This window comes from Patella vulgata, chromosome 3 (assembly GCF_932274485.2).
Source record: "Patella vulgata chromosome 3, xgPatVulg1.2, whole genome shotgun sequence".
Taxonomy (NCBI): domain Eukaryota; kingdom Metazoa; phylum Mollusca; class Gastropoda; family Patellidae; genus Patella; species Patella vulgata.
Genome location: NC_065881.2, coordinates 23280966 through 23295290, shown reverse-complemented (window position 1 = coordinate 23295290; position 14325 = coordinate 23280966). Strand labels below are relative to the sequence as shown.

At 34.4% G+C, this 14325-nt stretch overlaps 1 protein-coding gene across 3 annotated transcripts; it reads left to right on the top strand.

Annotated features, from left to right (window-relative positions):
* Positions 1-88: 88 nt before the first annotated feature.
* On the top strand, positions 89-13495 carry LOC126815774 (sulfotransferase 1B1-like). Of its 3 annotated transcripts, none has more exons than XM_056099706.1 (6): positions 89-787; positions 8517-8690; positions 9739-10062; positions 11343-11446; positions 12315-12480; positions 13236-13495. In XM_056099706.1, exons 2-6 carry the CDS (start codon positions 8528-8530, stop codon positions 13343-13345), a joined length of 867 nt encoding a protein of 288 aa, XP_055955681.1. In that variant the 5' UTR covers positions 89-787; positions 8517-8527; the 3' UTR covers positions 13346-13495. The 3 variants fall into 3 exon arrangements, with proteins under 3 accessions (XP_055955681.1, XP_055955683.1, XP_055955682.1); XM_056099708.1 differs by lacking the exon at positions 89-787 and adding an exon at positions 6140-6163; XM_056099707.1 differs by lacking the exon at positions 89-787 and adding an exon at positions 6799-6882.
* The last annotated feature ends 830 nt before the right edge of the window (positions 13496-14325 follow it).

Here is a 14325-nt window from a genome sequence, read left to right as displayed (position 1 = left end):
CGCTGACTGGGGGGGGGGGGGGGTGTCTGACTCCTGCTTCACTTATTAAGAATTACCCTTCTTAGATAATCATTTGTTATCGAATTATTATTTTGGACGTTTCTTCAATATCTCTCACCACTCTCGGTGTTTCATTCTAAACTAATTCGAAAGCTAAAAATACAAAATTGTAATAGAAGTCTTAAGAAAGAACACACGAATTAAAATTTCTTCTTAGTATTTCAGTAAATACTACTTTCCTTATCCTATTGCAATTCCAATCTAAAAGACACATTTTTGGAAATTTCATGAGAGTAAAATAGATTTGAAAGCCGTATAATAGATATATGGCACAACATATATTTGATCGGGTGTCCCCGTCCAAAGTCCAATCCTATAGTTACCAACGTGAACCGTCAAAGATTGGTCCTCTATCTATAATCGTGATATTACGAACTGGAATGTTCGAAAACATCAGTACAGTGGTACATTATGTATTCCAGAAAGAGCGAGCATATCATGTGTTCTGTTCGACATGAGCATACTCATACTCGACACCCGCTATTACAGATAAATGTATATTTTATTTTTCGTTAAGGTGTACGTGTCATCTCTATTTTTCAAAGGATGAAGTAAAGCTACTTTTAATCATACCAAATCTGCATCGTTATGTTTTAATCCGGGCTAATCCAATAGACACGTATAGACGTTCATCGTTCACATATTTTATCAGTTTCTACTTGAAAAGAGATTCATACCCAATAGTTTCGTCTACTTTAGTTTGGAGTTATAATTATAGAAACTTACGGTAAAATAACTCTTCTTTCTATTTCCTAAAAAATCCACACTGTTCCTTAAGACTTATACTTATTATATAATATATGTTCTTATATTGGCTAAACATATAGTAATGTATGTATTTTGTTATGCATGAATTAAATATATATTTATACTTTATTAAAGACGAATTTCTTCATTTCGTTGTAAAATGTCCTGTCCGATAGTTCTATTTTTTTTTACATCAGAATAAACATATACATGGGAAATAAATCTCGGCCGCATTATCCTTATTTCGTTGTGAAATGTTCGATAGTTCTAATTTTTTACAGCAGAATAAAAAATATACGCGGGAAATAAACGAACCCTGATCGAATTATCTCAGCTGAAGTATGAATTTTTCGAGGAATGCCGATTTACATTCTCTTTTACCTTTATATTCCTCTCATTATACATTATATAAAAACACACTGATTGCGGTTGATTTCTTTAATGTGTGTCACATTGCTAAATTTTACTTAGGTAGGCTGATGTCAAAATTTGAATGTTTAGTCAGTCAATCTACTTACCAAAATACATGGGCAACCTTGCCCAATTCCAGGTGGCCTCTCTTGAATCCCAGCGAACACCACCAATGACCAAAGCTTCGTACTAATCAAAATCGTTAGCGAAATTAGATCAGATCAATATAAAATGACCAAAGTTCCGTACTAAACACAGCACAGAATCGTTAGCGAAATTAAATCAGATCAATATAAAGCAAACGCAAACGTCTCCATATTTAAATCAATGTAAACATTTATAAAATTAAGCAACAGATTTACCTAATACCAATATTTTATATATATATTAAATATAAAGAGGTAGCAGAATTTGTATATAGTTTAGATTGTAAATAGTAGATTGTAACGATTATATTGGAAATAGTGTAGTTTAAATGTAGAAAATAAACAGGCATTATGATTAGAAAGATAAAACGTGAATATAAATATCCATGCACAAGTCAATTATGATTTTAAATTTTTGGTAATTTTATAAATATAAATTTAATTATAATTAAAATCGCAATTATAATTATTAAAATTGAAGTTATAATTGTTTAAATTGTAGTTATAATTGTTAAAACTGTAATTATGGTAATTGAAGTTGTAGCTATAAATAACAAAATTGAAGTTATAAATAATAAAATTGCAGTTATAAATATAAAATTGTAGCTATAATTATCAAATGTGTAGCTATAATTATAGAAGTATAGTTAGAATATAAAATATAGTTATGAATATAACAGAATAATATAAACTGGTATATATTGCATGTATAGTGTTTTAATAATGATGTATTATTATCATGTATTAGTAGATAGAGGAGCTTTGTAAGTGAATTCCCTTGTCGCTCATCCCTTTTATGATTTATGATCAATAAAATATGTTTAAATCATAAACCTCGATCAGAATTGTAAGAATCTATTTCTATGTATAAACATTATTTGTACAATACACTTTATATAAAAATTGAGATGGGGTAGGGTGGCAATTACTTTGTAGAAGTTTGTGGACGCTCAATCGAAAAGTATTAAATCGGACTGGAATTTAAACGATTAGTAAAACCAAGAAACCTATGATGTTAATTACCTTACAGTTCCCATTAGTTAATATACAAGCATTCTTGTCCCTGTTCATTTGTATCATCCTGTGGAGCTCTAGATCACAATATCTGCTTACAATCTTTATCCTTTGTGCAAAATAATGAAACAAGGCACCCTAATTGTTAACATTTACTTGAGTACAAAAGCCTCAATTTCGTCTACATCGAATTTCTGCCCTGCCTTTCGATTACTGATATGAACAACAATTTTATTTATAATAAGTACTTCTAGTGTTATTACCCTTGAATATATATTATAGAACCGTATCAACGGGACAATGCTAATTTACAGTGTAAGGATTTTGCATTTCATTTGCCTTTTTGAAATTAAGCAAATACTTTTGTCCGTAATAATTTGTGTCGTTTGTCGTATAAATTTGCGTATCTTGCAGACGCTTGTTAACGCGGCAATGATATTTTTCAGTATAAAGATTTTACATTTTAAACCGTTTATAGTTACAGACAAATACCCTTTGTCGGTTACGTGTCTTTTGACTAATTCTTGTCATTTATCCTGTAAAATTTTAAACCGATTTGTAACGATTAGTAGAAAGAAATCACGTGATTTTCCATATTGTTTAGTTTTTGTTGCACTTAAAAGGCCTATGCAAATTCATCATGCTGTGCAAAACATGGCTTTCGTGCGGTTGGTCGAAACCTAATTCTAGACGGAATTTCATATTCATAAAGTTTTAATGTAAAAACCATTTATTTTATTCAGAAATGACTGCATAGAATGAATAAAAAAAAGTATGCTGACCGGTACGTAGCATAATATAAGGTGACGAGCCGATTATCGGCCTATAAATGACCAATTTTACCCAAATATTGTCCGTTGTTTACCGAAACGAAATTTATTGGTAAACGTCTTTAAATTTGGTGATATTTGCATATTTCCCGCCTGATACCTGAATGAAAATGTTATATGGTTACATGACCAAAAAATGCAAATTTGGTCATAGCATTTTCAGCACGGTGTTTAACGCTTTTAGAAGAATGTCATATGATTATTAAGACTAGCCAAGCAATCCCTGTAATTTTGTCAAATACAATCTAAAAACGTTCAGGTGGTTTACATGACAGCAGTAGTGTACCTAGGAGAAGGGAGTCGGTGAGCGGAGGGCGGTTCAGATGGTTATCTTTTATTAATATAAATACATAACAAGCAATACTTGTTAACTCTTAAAAGTTTCTTGGATTGGACATCCCTTTGAGAATGAAGTCCAGAAACATGTATAGAGCAATGTTTCTTCCGTACGTAATCCCTAAATATAAAATCATAAAATGTCCAATTGTTAAAATAATACGCGTGTTTCATTGAAGAGTGTATTGAATTTATCACTAACCAGATCCAAATTTAAGAATATACATGTTATCTAACATATTCTTGCCATTTCATCCAAACTCCAGTGACGGGATGCCAGTATATTTGAATAGCTTACTGTGCAATCTGATCACGAGGTATAGATTATATAATATACATATTGTGGATATAAACAGAGTATAAGTAGATACTGGATTTTTAAATATATCCTTTTATAAAAAGTATATATTACTTTCATATATTGTCCTGAGTTGTACGGTAATTATCACATATTCTAAATATACTATCTAAAAATTAAATTTATATAATATTTGAGTAATGTTCGGGCTATGTTTTATTGAGTATTTGTGATTCGTATATTATCAACAAATTTACTGGGCCTATATCCTCCGTATCTAAATTGTAATCTTGACCTTGACCGAGAAATTATGTCATTATAAAAAGTATATATTACTTTCATATATTGCCCTGAGTTGTAAGGTAATTACCATATATTCTAAATATACTATCTCAGAATTAAATTTATGTTATATTTGAGTAATGTTTTGCGGAGTATTTGTGATTCGTATAATATTATCAACAAATTTACTGGGTCAGTATCCTCCGTATCTAAATTGTCATCATGACCTGGACCGAGAAAAACTTACGAGATTTTTTAAACCTGAATGCAGCTTGATAAACAATAGAGGAACACTGAGCAAGCTTTAACGTCAAGATAAATAAAACTATTAGATGATGATTTGTGGATGCCAATATAACCTGTTAAATGAAATGAAATGAAATGGGGTTTAACGCCCTACTGTTCTGCTCTTATACTGGGCTAATGAAGACGGGCATACGCCATACAGTGTGCTTTGAGAGAAATTTTGCCCGGGCAGCGGCACTATCGCCTACTCTTATATCGAATTCCAACTGCCAAGTGATCTTTTACATGCATTCCAATGTATACACGGGACCTCGGTTTTTCGTCTCATCCGAAGGACTAGACAGCTGTCATTGTCAGGCCCCCGGTTCTGCACCACTGACAAGGGGAAACCACGTCGGAAAATCCAGATGAACATTCTGGGCCAATGCAGCGATCGAACACCCGACCTCCAGGGTAGCGAGCCAGCGTGTTAACCACCTAGCCACCGTGGCTTCCTATTATTTGATAAATACGTAAGACTAATATAATATGACTTTTGAAATATATAATTTCTAAAACATACATTTCTTAGATTAGTTAGTGTGAATATAACTTCGTCTTATAAAGCAGATAAATCTCATCGGAATTTGAAAATGAGATGAAATGGGGTTTAACGTCCTAATGTTCTGCCCAAAACTGGCTAACGAAGACGGGCATACGCCATACAGTGTACTATGAGGGAAATTTTGCCCGGACAGCGGCACTACGGCCTACTTTTATATCGAATTCCAACTGTCAAGGGATCTTTTACGTGCACGCCAATGTGTACATGGGACCTCGGTTTTTCGTCCCACCCGAACGACTAGACAGCTGTTCTTGTCAGGCCCTCCGTCATGCATCACTGAACTTTCTCGGCCAATGCAGGGATCGAACACCCGACCTCCAGACCAGCGTCTCACCCACTTAGCCACCGTGATCCCCCATTGGACTAAGATTAAATAAAATGTTTTGAATTGGGTTATTCTGATGTATTATTTCAATTAGTGGTACGACAAAACCTGTGATAACTTTTTATTCAGACAGAATGGCTAACATTGTTGATTTGGGTTCCAAAAACGTATGAGCAAATTATGTCATTATGAAGTCGAAACTAGCCGGAATGTAGTGAAGTCATATCAATGCGGAAGTACCAGAATATAGGAAGTGGTATTACGTGTTCTATAGATAGTAAGCATAACTGACATCGTAAACGATACCCTGCACGACACTCGTCAATAGTTACAGCTCTAGGGACAGAGCGGCCGAGCGCACGTTGGCGTGCACGTAAACCCTTGACAGTTAGAATTCGATATGAGAGTGGGCGTAGCTCCGTTGTCTTGGCAACATTTCCCTCATCGCACAGTCATTGGTCGGTGTATATCCGTATTTGTTAGGCCAGTCAGTGCAAAAAGGTAGGACGTTAAACCCCATTTTATTTCACTATCTATGTACAGTTATTTTAATTTTAGTTGTTTGTTTAGGTCAAGTTCCTATTTATCAACGAATGATGTTAAGTAACCATGCATTATTATGACTGTATTTATCTTTCGATATTCGTGTCAAACCTGTTTATCGTATTTATATGGTTTTAATTGTACCATACCTATGTCGTTATGTTTTAACTCGGACTAAACCAACACAAACACGGTGATCTTAAGGTTATCGCTAGACGTCCCCTAAATATCTTACTAGTTTCTGCTTGAAAAGCGAATTTCATACACGCAATAGATTTCAAGTATTGTTATTCTTTAGTTTGGATTTACGATTTGAAAAAGGTAGAGTATCTTTTCTTTTTTATTTCATTAAAACTAGTTAAACAATTAACCACTTTAAAATCAGTTTTTCGTTGTTGTTCCTGATAGCCAAGTTCATATTTAAAATGTGCATTAGCCATATATGAGCAGGGTCTGTTCTCATTGGAAGGACGGTCGTTTGTGGTATTATTAGTTGAACCCCAACCTAAAAAAATGGCCGTTTTTGAAAGTTTGTTAGTTGAAAGTGATAGTTTCGGGTATTTCCATTTGCCCTTTGAAAGTGAATGACCATCTCGTTTCCCTCTTGATATAAATCATGCTATTATATAAAATACCTTGAATGTTGGTTATCCAAATGACCCCAAATGTATATTAATTATACCTGAACAAGCCACATGGCTATTCTAACTTTATATTTTTCTTGCATTCTTGCTCTTCAAAAAGTGATCGAAAGGTTGGTGGCCGAAACATCGTATAATATTGGAAATATTAAGCATAATTTTATCGCTTTGTCCTTTACAAAATCACGAGTGATTGTATTCTAAAAGAAGATTACAGTATGTGATGTTTGAACCACTGTATGAATATTGACACTTCCTTGACATATACAGATTTAATAACTCCTGTTAAATACTTGCATAAGTAATAAATAATATAATATGGCAATTCGGTTAATTCAAAGAAGGTCGTTATTGTCAGTGGGTCATAATACTGAGGCGATCCTGAAGTAGGATTTTATGGTACAAAGTTCTTAAAATACAGATTTGTGTACATAATCATATTACCGTTGTTAAGTGTGAAAACTATTATTTTGGTGCCTTTTGTTTAACATCTTTGTTGTGACAGCTTTATAATACACTGATACAGTTATAAGAGAGAGAGAGAGAGAGAGAGAGAGAGATGGGGTTTAACGTCCACTCGACACAAACTAGGTCATTTTGGGACTAACATATGGTTTAATATTATTTTAATAATTCGCTTGCGCGTAGGGGGCTTTAGCAGTGGGAGGAAACCGGAGGACCCGGAGAAAACCCACGAGGTTGGACATGCAAAATACAGTTATAAGATTCTACGCATATTATACACAAAAGTCAGGGCGTATAGAATTATTCTGAGCAATTTGTGAAACAGTGTCATTGTGTACTTAGGATATAATGAGTTTATCCTGAATGGAGTAAGACAGCGATCAATAATTGAAGAGTTGACCTGACCAGGTTAAATCAGGATAGACGACCAATGATCAACATCCGTGTGGTGTGTATGTAATGTAACCAACTCTGTGGTTCGATCCAAATAGCACTGGTTAACAGTGCCATACCGGTCGAGACAATTACTGCATTCCGCATGCCAGTGGTATAGGACGGAAGATCTGGCGAGAATAAAACGTTTAGTCGATCGGGTTGTGCGGAAACCGAAGTCGTGTGGATACAGTTGGAAATCGATTGGCGCAAAAAGGAAAGAGTTTATTTCTCATTTCATTTTCAGAAAATCATGTTGATGTATCGTGTGCGTAAATAGATAAGTTATCATGTTTATGTGCATTTTGATATATAGATAGAATAGATAGTTGTATTTCATACACAAATATGTACCGAATCAATATTTATATCTCTCTAATGCATATCTGACTGTGTATTTATTATAATTTACATCATTATGACTTCATCAATAGCCATATTTCCATATAGTATAGATATTTTTAATGCTAATTAATGCTAAATAATTTTATTCCTGACCTGGGCACGCAATTTTAAGCAGACCATTGATCTAGCGTATGTCGAGATATCTGATAGTAACTCACTGGTAGTGGGTATCATCAGTTTAATCAAAGTTAACGCGTAAGGGGCCAGGGTTGCGTGACTTTACACATATTTATGTGAGTTATAAAGCAGACATTGCGCTTTTTCAAAATTTCGTTCACAAATACTAAGTTAAATAGTGTTTACATATTTAACACGTACCACGTTACTATGAACCAGGAACTGATTATTTAACTTCATCGCAGCCATCTTGGAATGTCAGCCAATCAATGCGCAACTCTCCAGGGAACTGGTAGGCCAAGTTTCATGTTGATCGTACGTCAATTGGCGGATCCTTAGGTTTTCTTCGAAGATCGAAGAGAGCGTCACCCACATGGAACAGTCGCTTTAAGATTGGTTTCTGTTCCAAAATTAGCTGCATAAGTTATAAGTAAACATCGTTTAATTTGAGTCAAGACGTAATTGTTAGACAAGAGTAACCAGTCCTCACAGCTTATTCGTTCTGTACCGCGTATTGTATGCATATACAATGTCCAGTCGTCCAAAATTAGAATTTTAATCATCCGTGAAATATATTGTTTTATTCTTAATAATATGTTGTTTTTTTATCGTAGATAATAGAATCATGTCTGTTGTGAAGATCCCAGACGCTTCTGGTAAAACAGTGACATTATTGGAATGGGAAGGAAGGCTTTATCCCAACTACAAGCATCCTGATATTGTCAAAAATGTTCCATCACTTAAACTTAGAGAAGATGACGTCATTCTATGTTCTTATCCAAAATCAGGTAAAATATCTGCAATTATCTTGCTAAAGGAACGGTGGCGACTCTAATTAAAGAAACACTAGATAAGATTTATATAGATAGAGCTGGCAATGAAAAGAGGATATGCTGAAAATTTAAGTCAAATTGCTTCACTCTAAACCTAGTTATTAGCGATTCAAACGATAGCCTCAATCGTCATTACTACCGTTGTTACGATGATATCCATTTATCCATTTCACGGTTATTTCATCCACCACAAAACGTATTCGAATCCACTAAATATCGTAGGCATCCGATGGTACCGAGAGTTGATTATGGTCTTGCTAAGTCAATGAATGTTTAATTAATAATTTAGATAGCATTTAAGACTTGGAGAAGACCTACAATAGGCAAATTTAGCGCTTGCATAATGCATGTTTAATAAAAGTTGTTAATTATGTATGAAAGTCTCTATGAGAAACGAGTTTCACGGTCCTGTGCGACCATCTTAAGACTTTTCAAAGAAATATCACTGTTCAGTCACCTTACAAGGTTAGCGTTAAGTCCCCAATTTCTTTGTTCGTTCATCAGACTTAAAGTTTGCTTTCACATATGATCATATCACAGACAAGTCCCTAATATATAATAGTTATACGTAAGCGATGGTCGTGGTTAACATTCAAGCAATTTCAACTGCATTACTTGACTGTGTTTCGGATAAGACAGTTTGACCGGTTTTTTTTTCACATTTTGTCGTTTGGTGTGCCAACTTAACCCAACTGTGAAATGGGAGAATTGTATCTTTATTCGAATGTTTCGGACAAGGTAGTTTGACCGTTTTTCACTTTTTGTCGTATGGTACGTTTGTCAATCTAACTCAATTGTGAAATGTGAGAATTGTATCTTTATCCGAATGTTTCGGACAAGGTAGTTGTAGTTTGGCTGTTTTGTCACATTTTGTCGTTTGGTTTGCCAACTTAACTCAACTGTGAAATGTGTGAATTGTATCTTTATTCGAATGTCGATTGACTAATGAACAAACATTCTCTTTGAAATAATCGTCTTCATTAGAATGTGTTTTTATTTTTAGGAACATACTGGATGTTTGAGATTTGTCGAATGTTAAAAAATGGTCGGGTAGACCTTGAACAGATACCAAAAGGCAAATTTATGGCAGAGCTTATTCCACAGGAGGATTTGGACCAGGAACCGTCACCCAGAGTAATCAACACTCATGTAAGATTCGACAATTTACCGAAAGATATAAAAACTAAGAAACCCAAGATAGTTTATATCAGACGAAACCCGAAGGATGTGGCCGTTTCCTTATATAATTATACCATTAGAATAACGCCATTATATGAATATGATGGAGAGTTCAAAGATTATTTAGAATTATTTACTGCTGGAAAAGGTGAGTTGTTCATTTATTTACTCCTTTTGATTAATCGAATAAAATATACAGTAGAATCTGCATTAAGCAGCCACCAAGGGAATTTTCACGACTGGCCGCTTAACGGGAGTGGCCTCTTAATAAAATCTCGGTGCTTTTTGTGCTGACATAAATTAAATATTACGCTTGGATGCATTGGAAGCGAACATCAATTTGTACGGGGGGAATTTATCGTGACCGCTTAAAAGGAGATGTCTGGCTGAATAGGAGTGGCTGCTCATACAGATTCTACTGTAGTAGCATCTATAGGCAGTGGAATTTACTAATCTCCTGAGTTTGATTCAAACGAATTAAAAAGACATCCATCAAATGATTTAGGTGGCGCTGGGTTGTTTTGTACATAACCCGTATATATCACCTGAAGAGGGTATTTATATTAACAATTAATCATGTCTTGGTAAATACTGAACGGAATTGAACCATGGTATTTCTTTAGTTGATTCACCTTTAGAATATTATAGTTAGCAAACGTTCCAATGTCTCACGTGACGATCACAAAATAATATTGCTGCGCCTCGTTGTAATGGCCCCAATAGCCTACTTCTAGAATAAAGATTATGAAGTTATGAATATATTATAATAATTCCCATCAAATCGTTTATTTACATTCATGATATTTTGATCGAGTTGAATGTAAAATATTAATCAGCCCATCTATGTAAAAACTGTATAGTGTAGTGGCATATTAAGTTATAGATCATTGAGGTTATAATGTATGCCACCGTGGTCTATATCGATAGAAAATGTATACACCAAACATATTTTGGGGCTCAAAATACTTGACAATTGTTGTTCCTGTGGTCTAATTTTGGTTCCGGTTGTAAACGTACGTAACTAATGTTCGAAAACTAAATTGTAGCTAGCTGCAGGTAGGTTGTGTCTGTGGTATTCGTTTGTAGCTGGGGTGGAGTTATTTGTCTAAGGGTTAGTACGGACACCCGGTGACGAGAGTAAGAATATCATTCAAGATTATAGTCCTTCTGGTTTTCTTTCTAATCCTATCCGTTCCATCAATATTATAAATAAGCGTTTTCCATTCATTGCACTATCTATATGTCCAATAAAAATTTAGCCAACAATTATGCAAATTCTTTCTGATAAACCCTATGTATCAGCAAGTAAAGCTAATTGATCTCTCTCTGGTTTAGTTTAAAATTATTTGTGGTCGATGGCTGAAACATCGTATATTTCTGTCTAATATACTGTTAAAAAAATGATGTATAGAATTGTTTTAATTTCAGTTGACTATGGGTCATGGTTTGATTATGTTTTAGATTGGGAAAAGGTTATACGTGAAAATAAAGAGTTATCAATATTTGAGTTATCGTATGAAGATCTTAAAGAGGTAAACTAAACTTAAAAAGTTTTTATTTATGTTGCTCATCTTCTCCTAATCCATGAATACCACTTTATCTGTGTCCGTTGATATAGGTAAAAAAGGTGACGAAGCTAATATATATTTCAGGAATTCCATCAAATATGTGATCCAGCATACTTACAAATTTCCAGTGTCAACAGTAGCACAGCTTTCGTGTATCAATTTTTCACTTATTTGTCATTCAAACCAGGCCCGTAGTGAGCTTGCTGGCTGCGGAGGGGCAATGGAGTTTGTTTTTGTTTTTTGGTGGGGGGGGGGCACAGTCTACAGTAGGTATTTTAGAGCTATGGTCGGCAACGGGCCTGATTCAAACACGATATATACATATTACTTTGAAATGAAATGGAGTTTAACGTCCTACTGTTCTGCTCCTAACCTGGGCTAATGAAGACGGGCATACGCCATACAGTGTGCTATGAGGGAAATTTTGCCCGGACAGCGGCACTACGGCCTACTCTTATATCGAATTCCAACTATGTCTACACGGGACCTCGGTTTTCGTCCCATCCGAACGACTAGACAGCTTTCCTTGTCAGCCCCTCCGTCCTGCATCACTGACAAGGGAGAACCACGCCGGAAAATCTGGATGAACTTTCTCGGCCAATGCAGGGATCGAACACCCGACCTCCAGGCTAGCGAGCTAGCGTCTTACCCACTTAGCCACGTGATCCCCACATATTACTTTGATTTTGTATCAGTTATAGAAGGTATGACAGCAATGTTAGGTTAATTGTTATTTTGCCGTTTTGAAAATTTATGTTACTGATAATTATCGCCAGAGAATTAGGGGTTGGTGTTTAGAGTGTATGTTAATTTGTGACATTTTTGTTTTCAGAATCCGATCAGAGAAATTAGAAGGTTGTCCGATTTTTTGGGAGTTGAGAGAAATGAAGATTTAATAGAAAGTATCAAGGATACTTGTAAATTTGAGGCTATTCAAGAAAGGTTCAAAGGTCACATACAATTCCTCGAGGATAGAAATAAAGCCATTTACAGAAAAGGTAACTACGGAGTTTATTATCTGAGTTTATTGACCGATTTTTTATATCCCAGAAAATGTATCTAAAATCGAAACAGAAATAAACGCAAAATATTGCAACTTTGTCCGTTTTATAATGAATGATACTCATATAAACTGATGGATAATAGAAATATAATTATTTTACTGAAATGCTGTTCACAAGCAAAAAAAAATAATTATGCTGATACATGCAGTTCCTAAACTATATAGGAGGCACACAACTAAAGCAAAACACGATGTAGTTTCTGTTATGATAGCCTATCTCTCAATGAGTTATTTCTGTTATTATAGCCTATCTCTCAAAGTGTTGTTTTTGTTATTATAGCCTCACTTTCAAGATGTAGTTTTTGTTATGACAGCCTCTCCGTCAAGATGTAGTTTTTGTTATAATAATAACCTAGCTTCTCTGTCAAGATGTAGTTTCTGTTAGTATAGCCTCTGTGTCAAGAGGTTATTTAGGTGTAATACTTAGTAGTATGCAACTTTCAGTTAGTGCATCTGTACATTTCCGTGGTAGGACCACACGTGTCTCCATCTGTAGTAGAAACCCATAACAAAATGCCAGTGAAACAGCTAAAGACGGCAAAGTCCTTAGGATAATTTAGTGAATTATAAGGTTATCTCCCTTGGAGCGGTATACGAAGCCCACCCCACCCACACCACCCACACCAACATATCACACACGCACTCCCAGAATAACTCAACACGTTTGTTTGTTGTTGTTTTTTTGTATAGGTGAAGTTGGTGATTGGAGAAATTGGTTTAGTGTAGCAGTGAATGACTGGTTTGATGAAATCTACAAATCAAAAATGGCCGGGTCTAATTTAAAATTTAGGTTTACGTAAAACGGAAATTATTGTTTGTATTTTATATGGTATCACTTCTATATGTAAAATATATAAATATATATATATATAATGGCCTCGCCAATTCAGACTTTAGCTGTCTATTTTTCTTAAAGTTTTTAAATATTACAAGAAACATGGTTCACGACACTCGAGTCTCTATTTATTTATCAAAAGCCGAAGAACTAAACATACTATGGCGTCTTTCATATATCTGATTATGGTATAACATGCAGTTAGCATAAAACGGATCCTTCAAAGTGTGCGATTCGTTAAAGATACATTATGTAAGAAATGGATACAGGACTATAGGTCATTCTTGCTATAATAGTTCAAAAATAGATAATGAAAAATGAATATATTGAAAATTTCATTCGAATTACTTTATTCTGAGGGAAGTTATCATTCTTTGTAGTTTTGACAAATGTGTGCATTGATTGTTTATTATCGTAACAACGGTATTTGTTCTTTCTTTTTAAATTTAATCATTAAATGACCTAAAGAGATTTGATTATGGCTTGTCATGTTAATAAATGTTTAAATAATAGTCTATATAACATTCGAAGCCAAAATAAAGACCTGCAATAGGCATATTTACATCTTACACAATGCATCTATAAATCGTACTATCAACAGCTGTGGTTTCTTTTACTATCGTTCACCATTCTTCAGTTTCAGGGGGTAGGGGAGACATTCACAATGGCTGCAGGAATAGCCGGAGAAAGTTACTCGTTGTCCATGTTTTTTAAAGAAATACCTCAAACACATATGCTGGGAGATGTGAATTATTATTGCTCTAATACTTTTCAAATATAAATACAATTTTAAATAGTATACTATTTATATAGATAAAATGACGTAGAAATTGTGTTGTATATAACCTTAAATTAACTTCCATCAATAAAAAATCTACAAATATATATTAATAAACGTTGTGTAAAATCTCTTGTTCGGGCTATGGTAATATCACAACTCGACTA

What these genes read in the sequence shown, in the direction of transcription:
- LOC126815774 (XM_056099706.1), top strand. Translation starts at nt 8,528, where the DNA reads ATGTCTGTTGTGAAGATCCCAGACGCTTCTGGTAAAACAGTGACATTA. An exon ending in ATGTTCTTATCCAAAATCAG is followed by an intron (nt 8,691 to 9,738) that starts GTAAAATATCTG and finishes TTTTATTTTTAG; the next exon opens with GAACATACTGGATGTTTGAG. An exon ending in TAAAGCCATTTACAGAAAAG is followed by an intron (nt 12,481 to 13,235) that starts GTAACTACGGAG and finishes TTTTTTGTATAG; the next exon opens with GTGAAGTTGGTGATTGGAGA.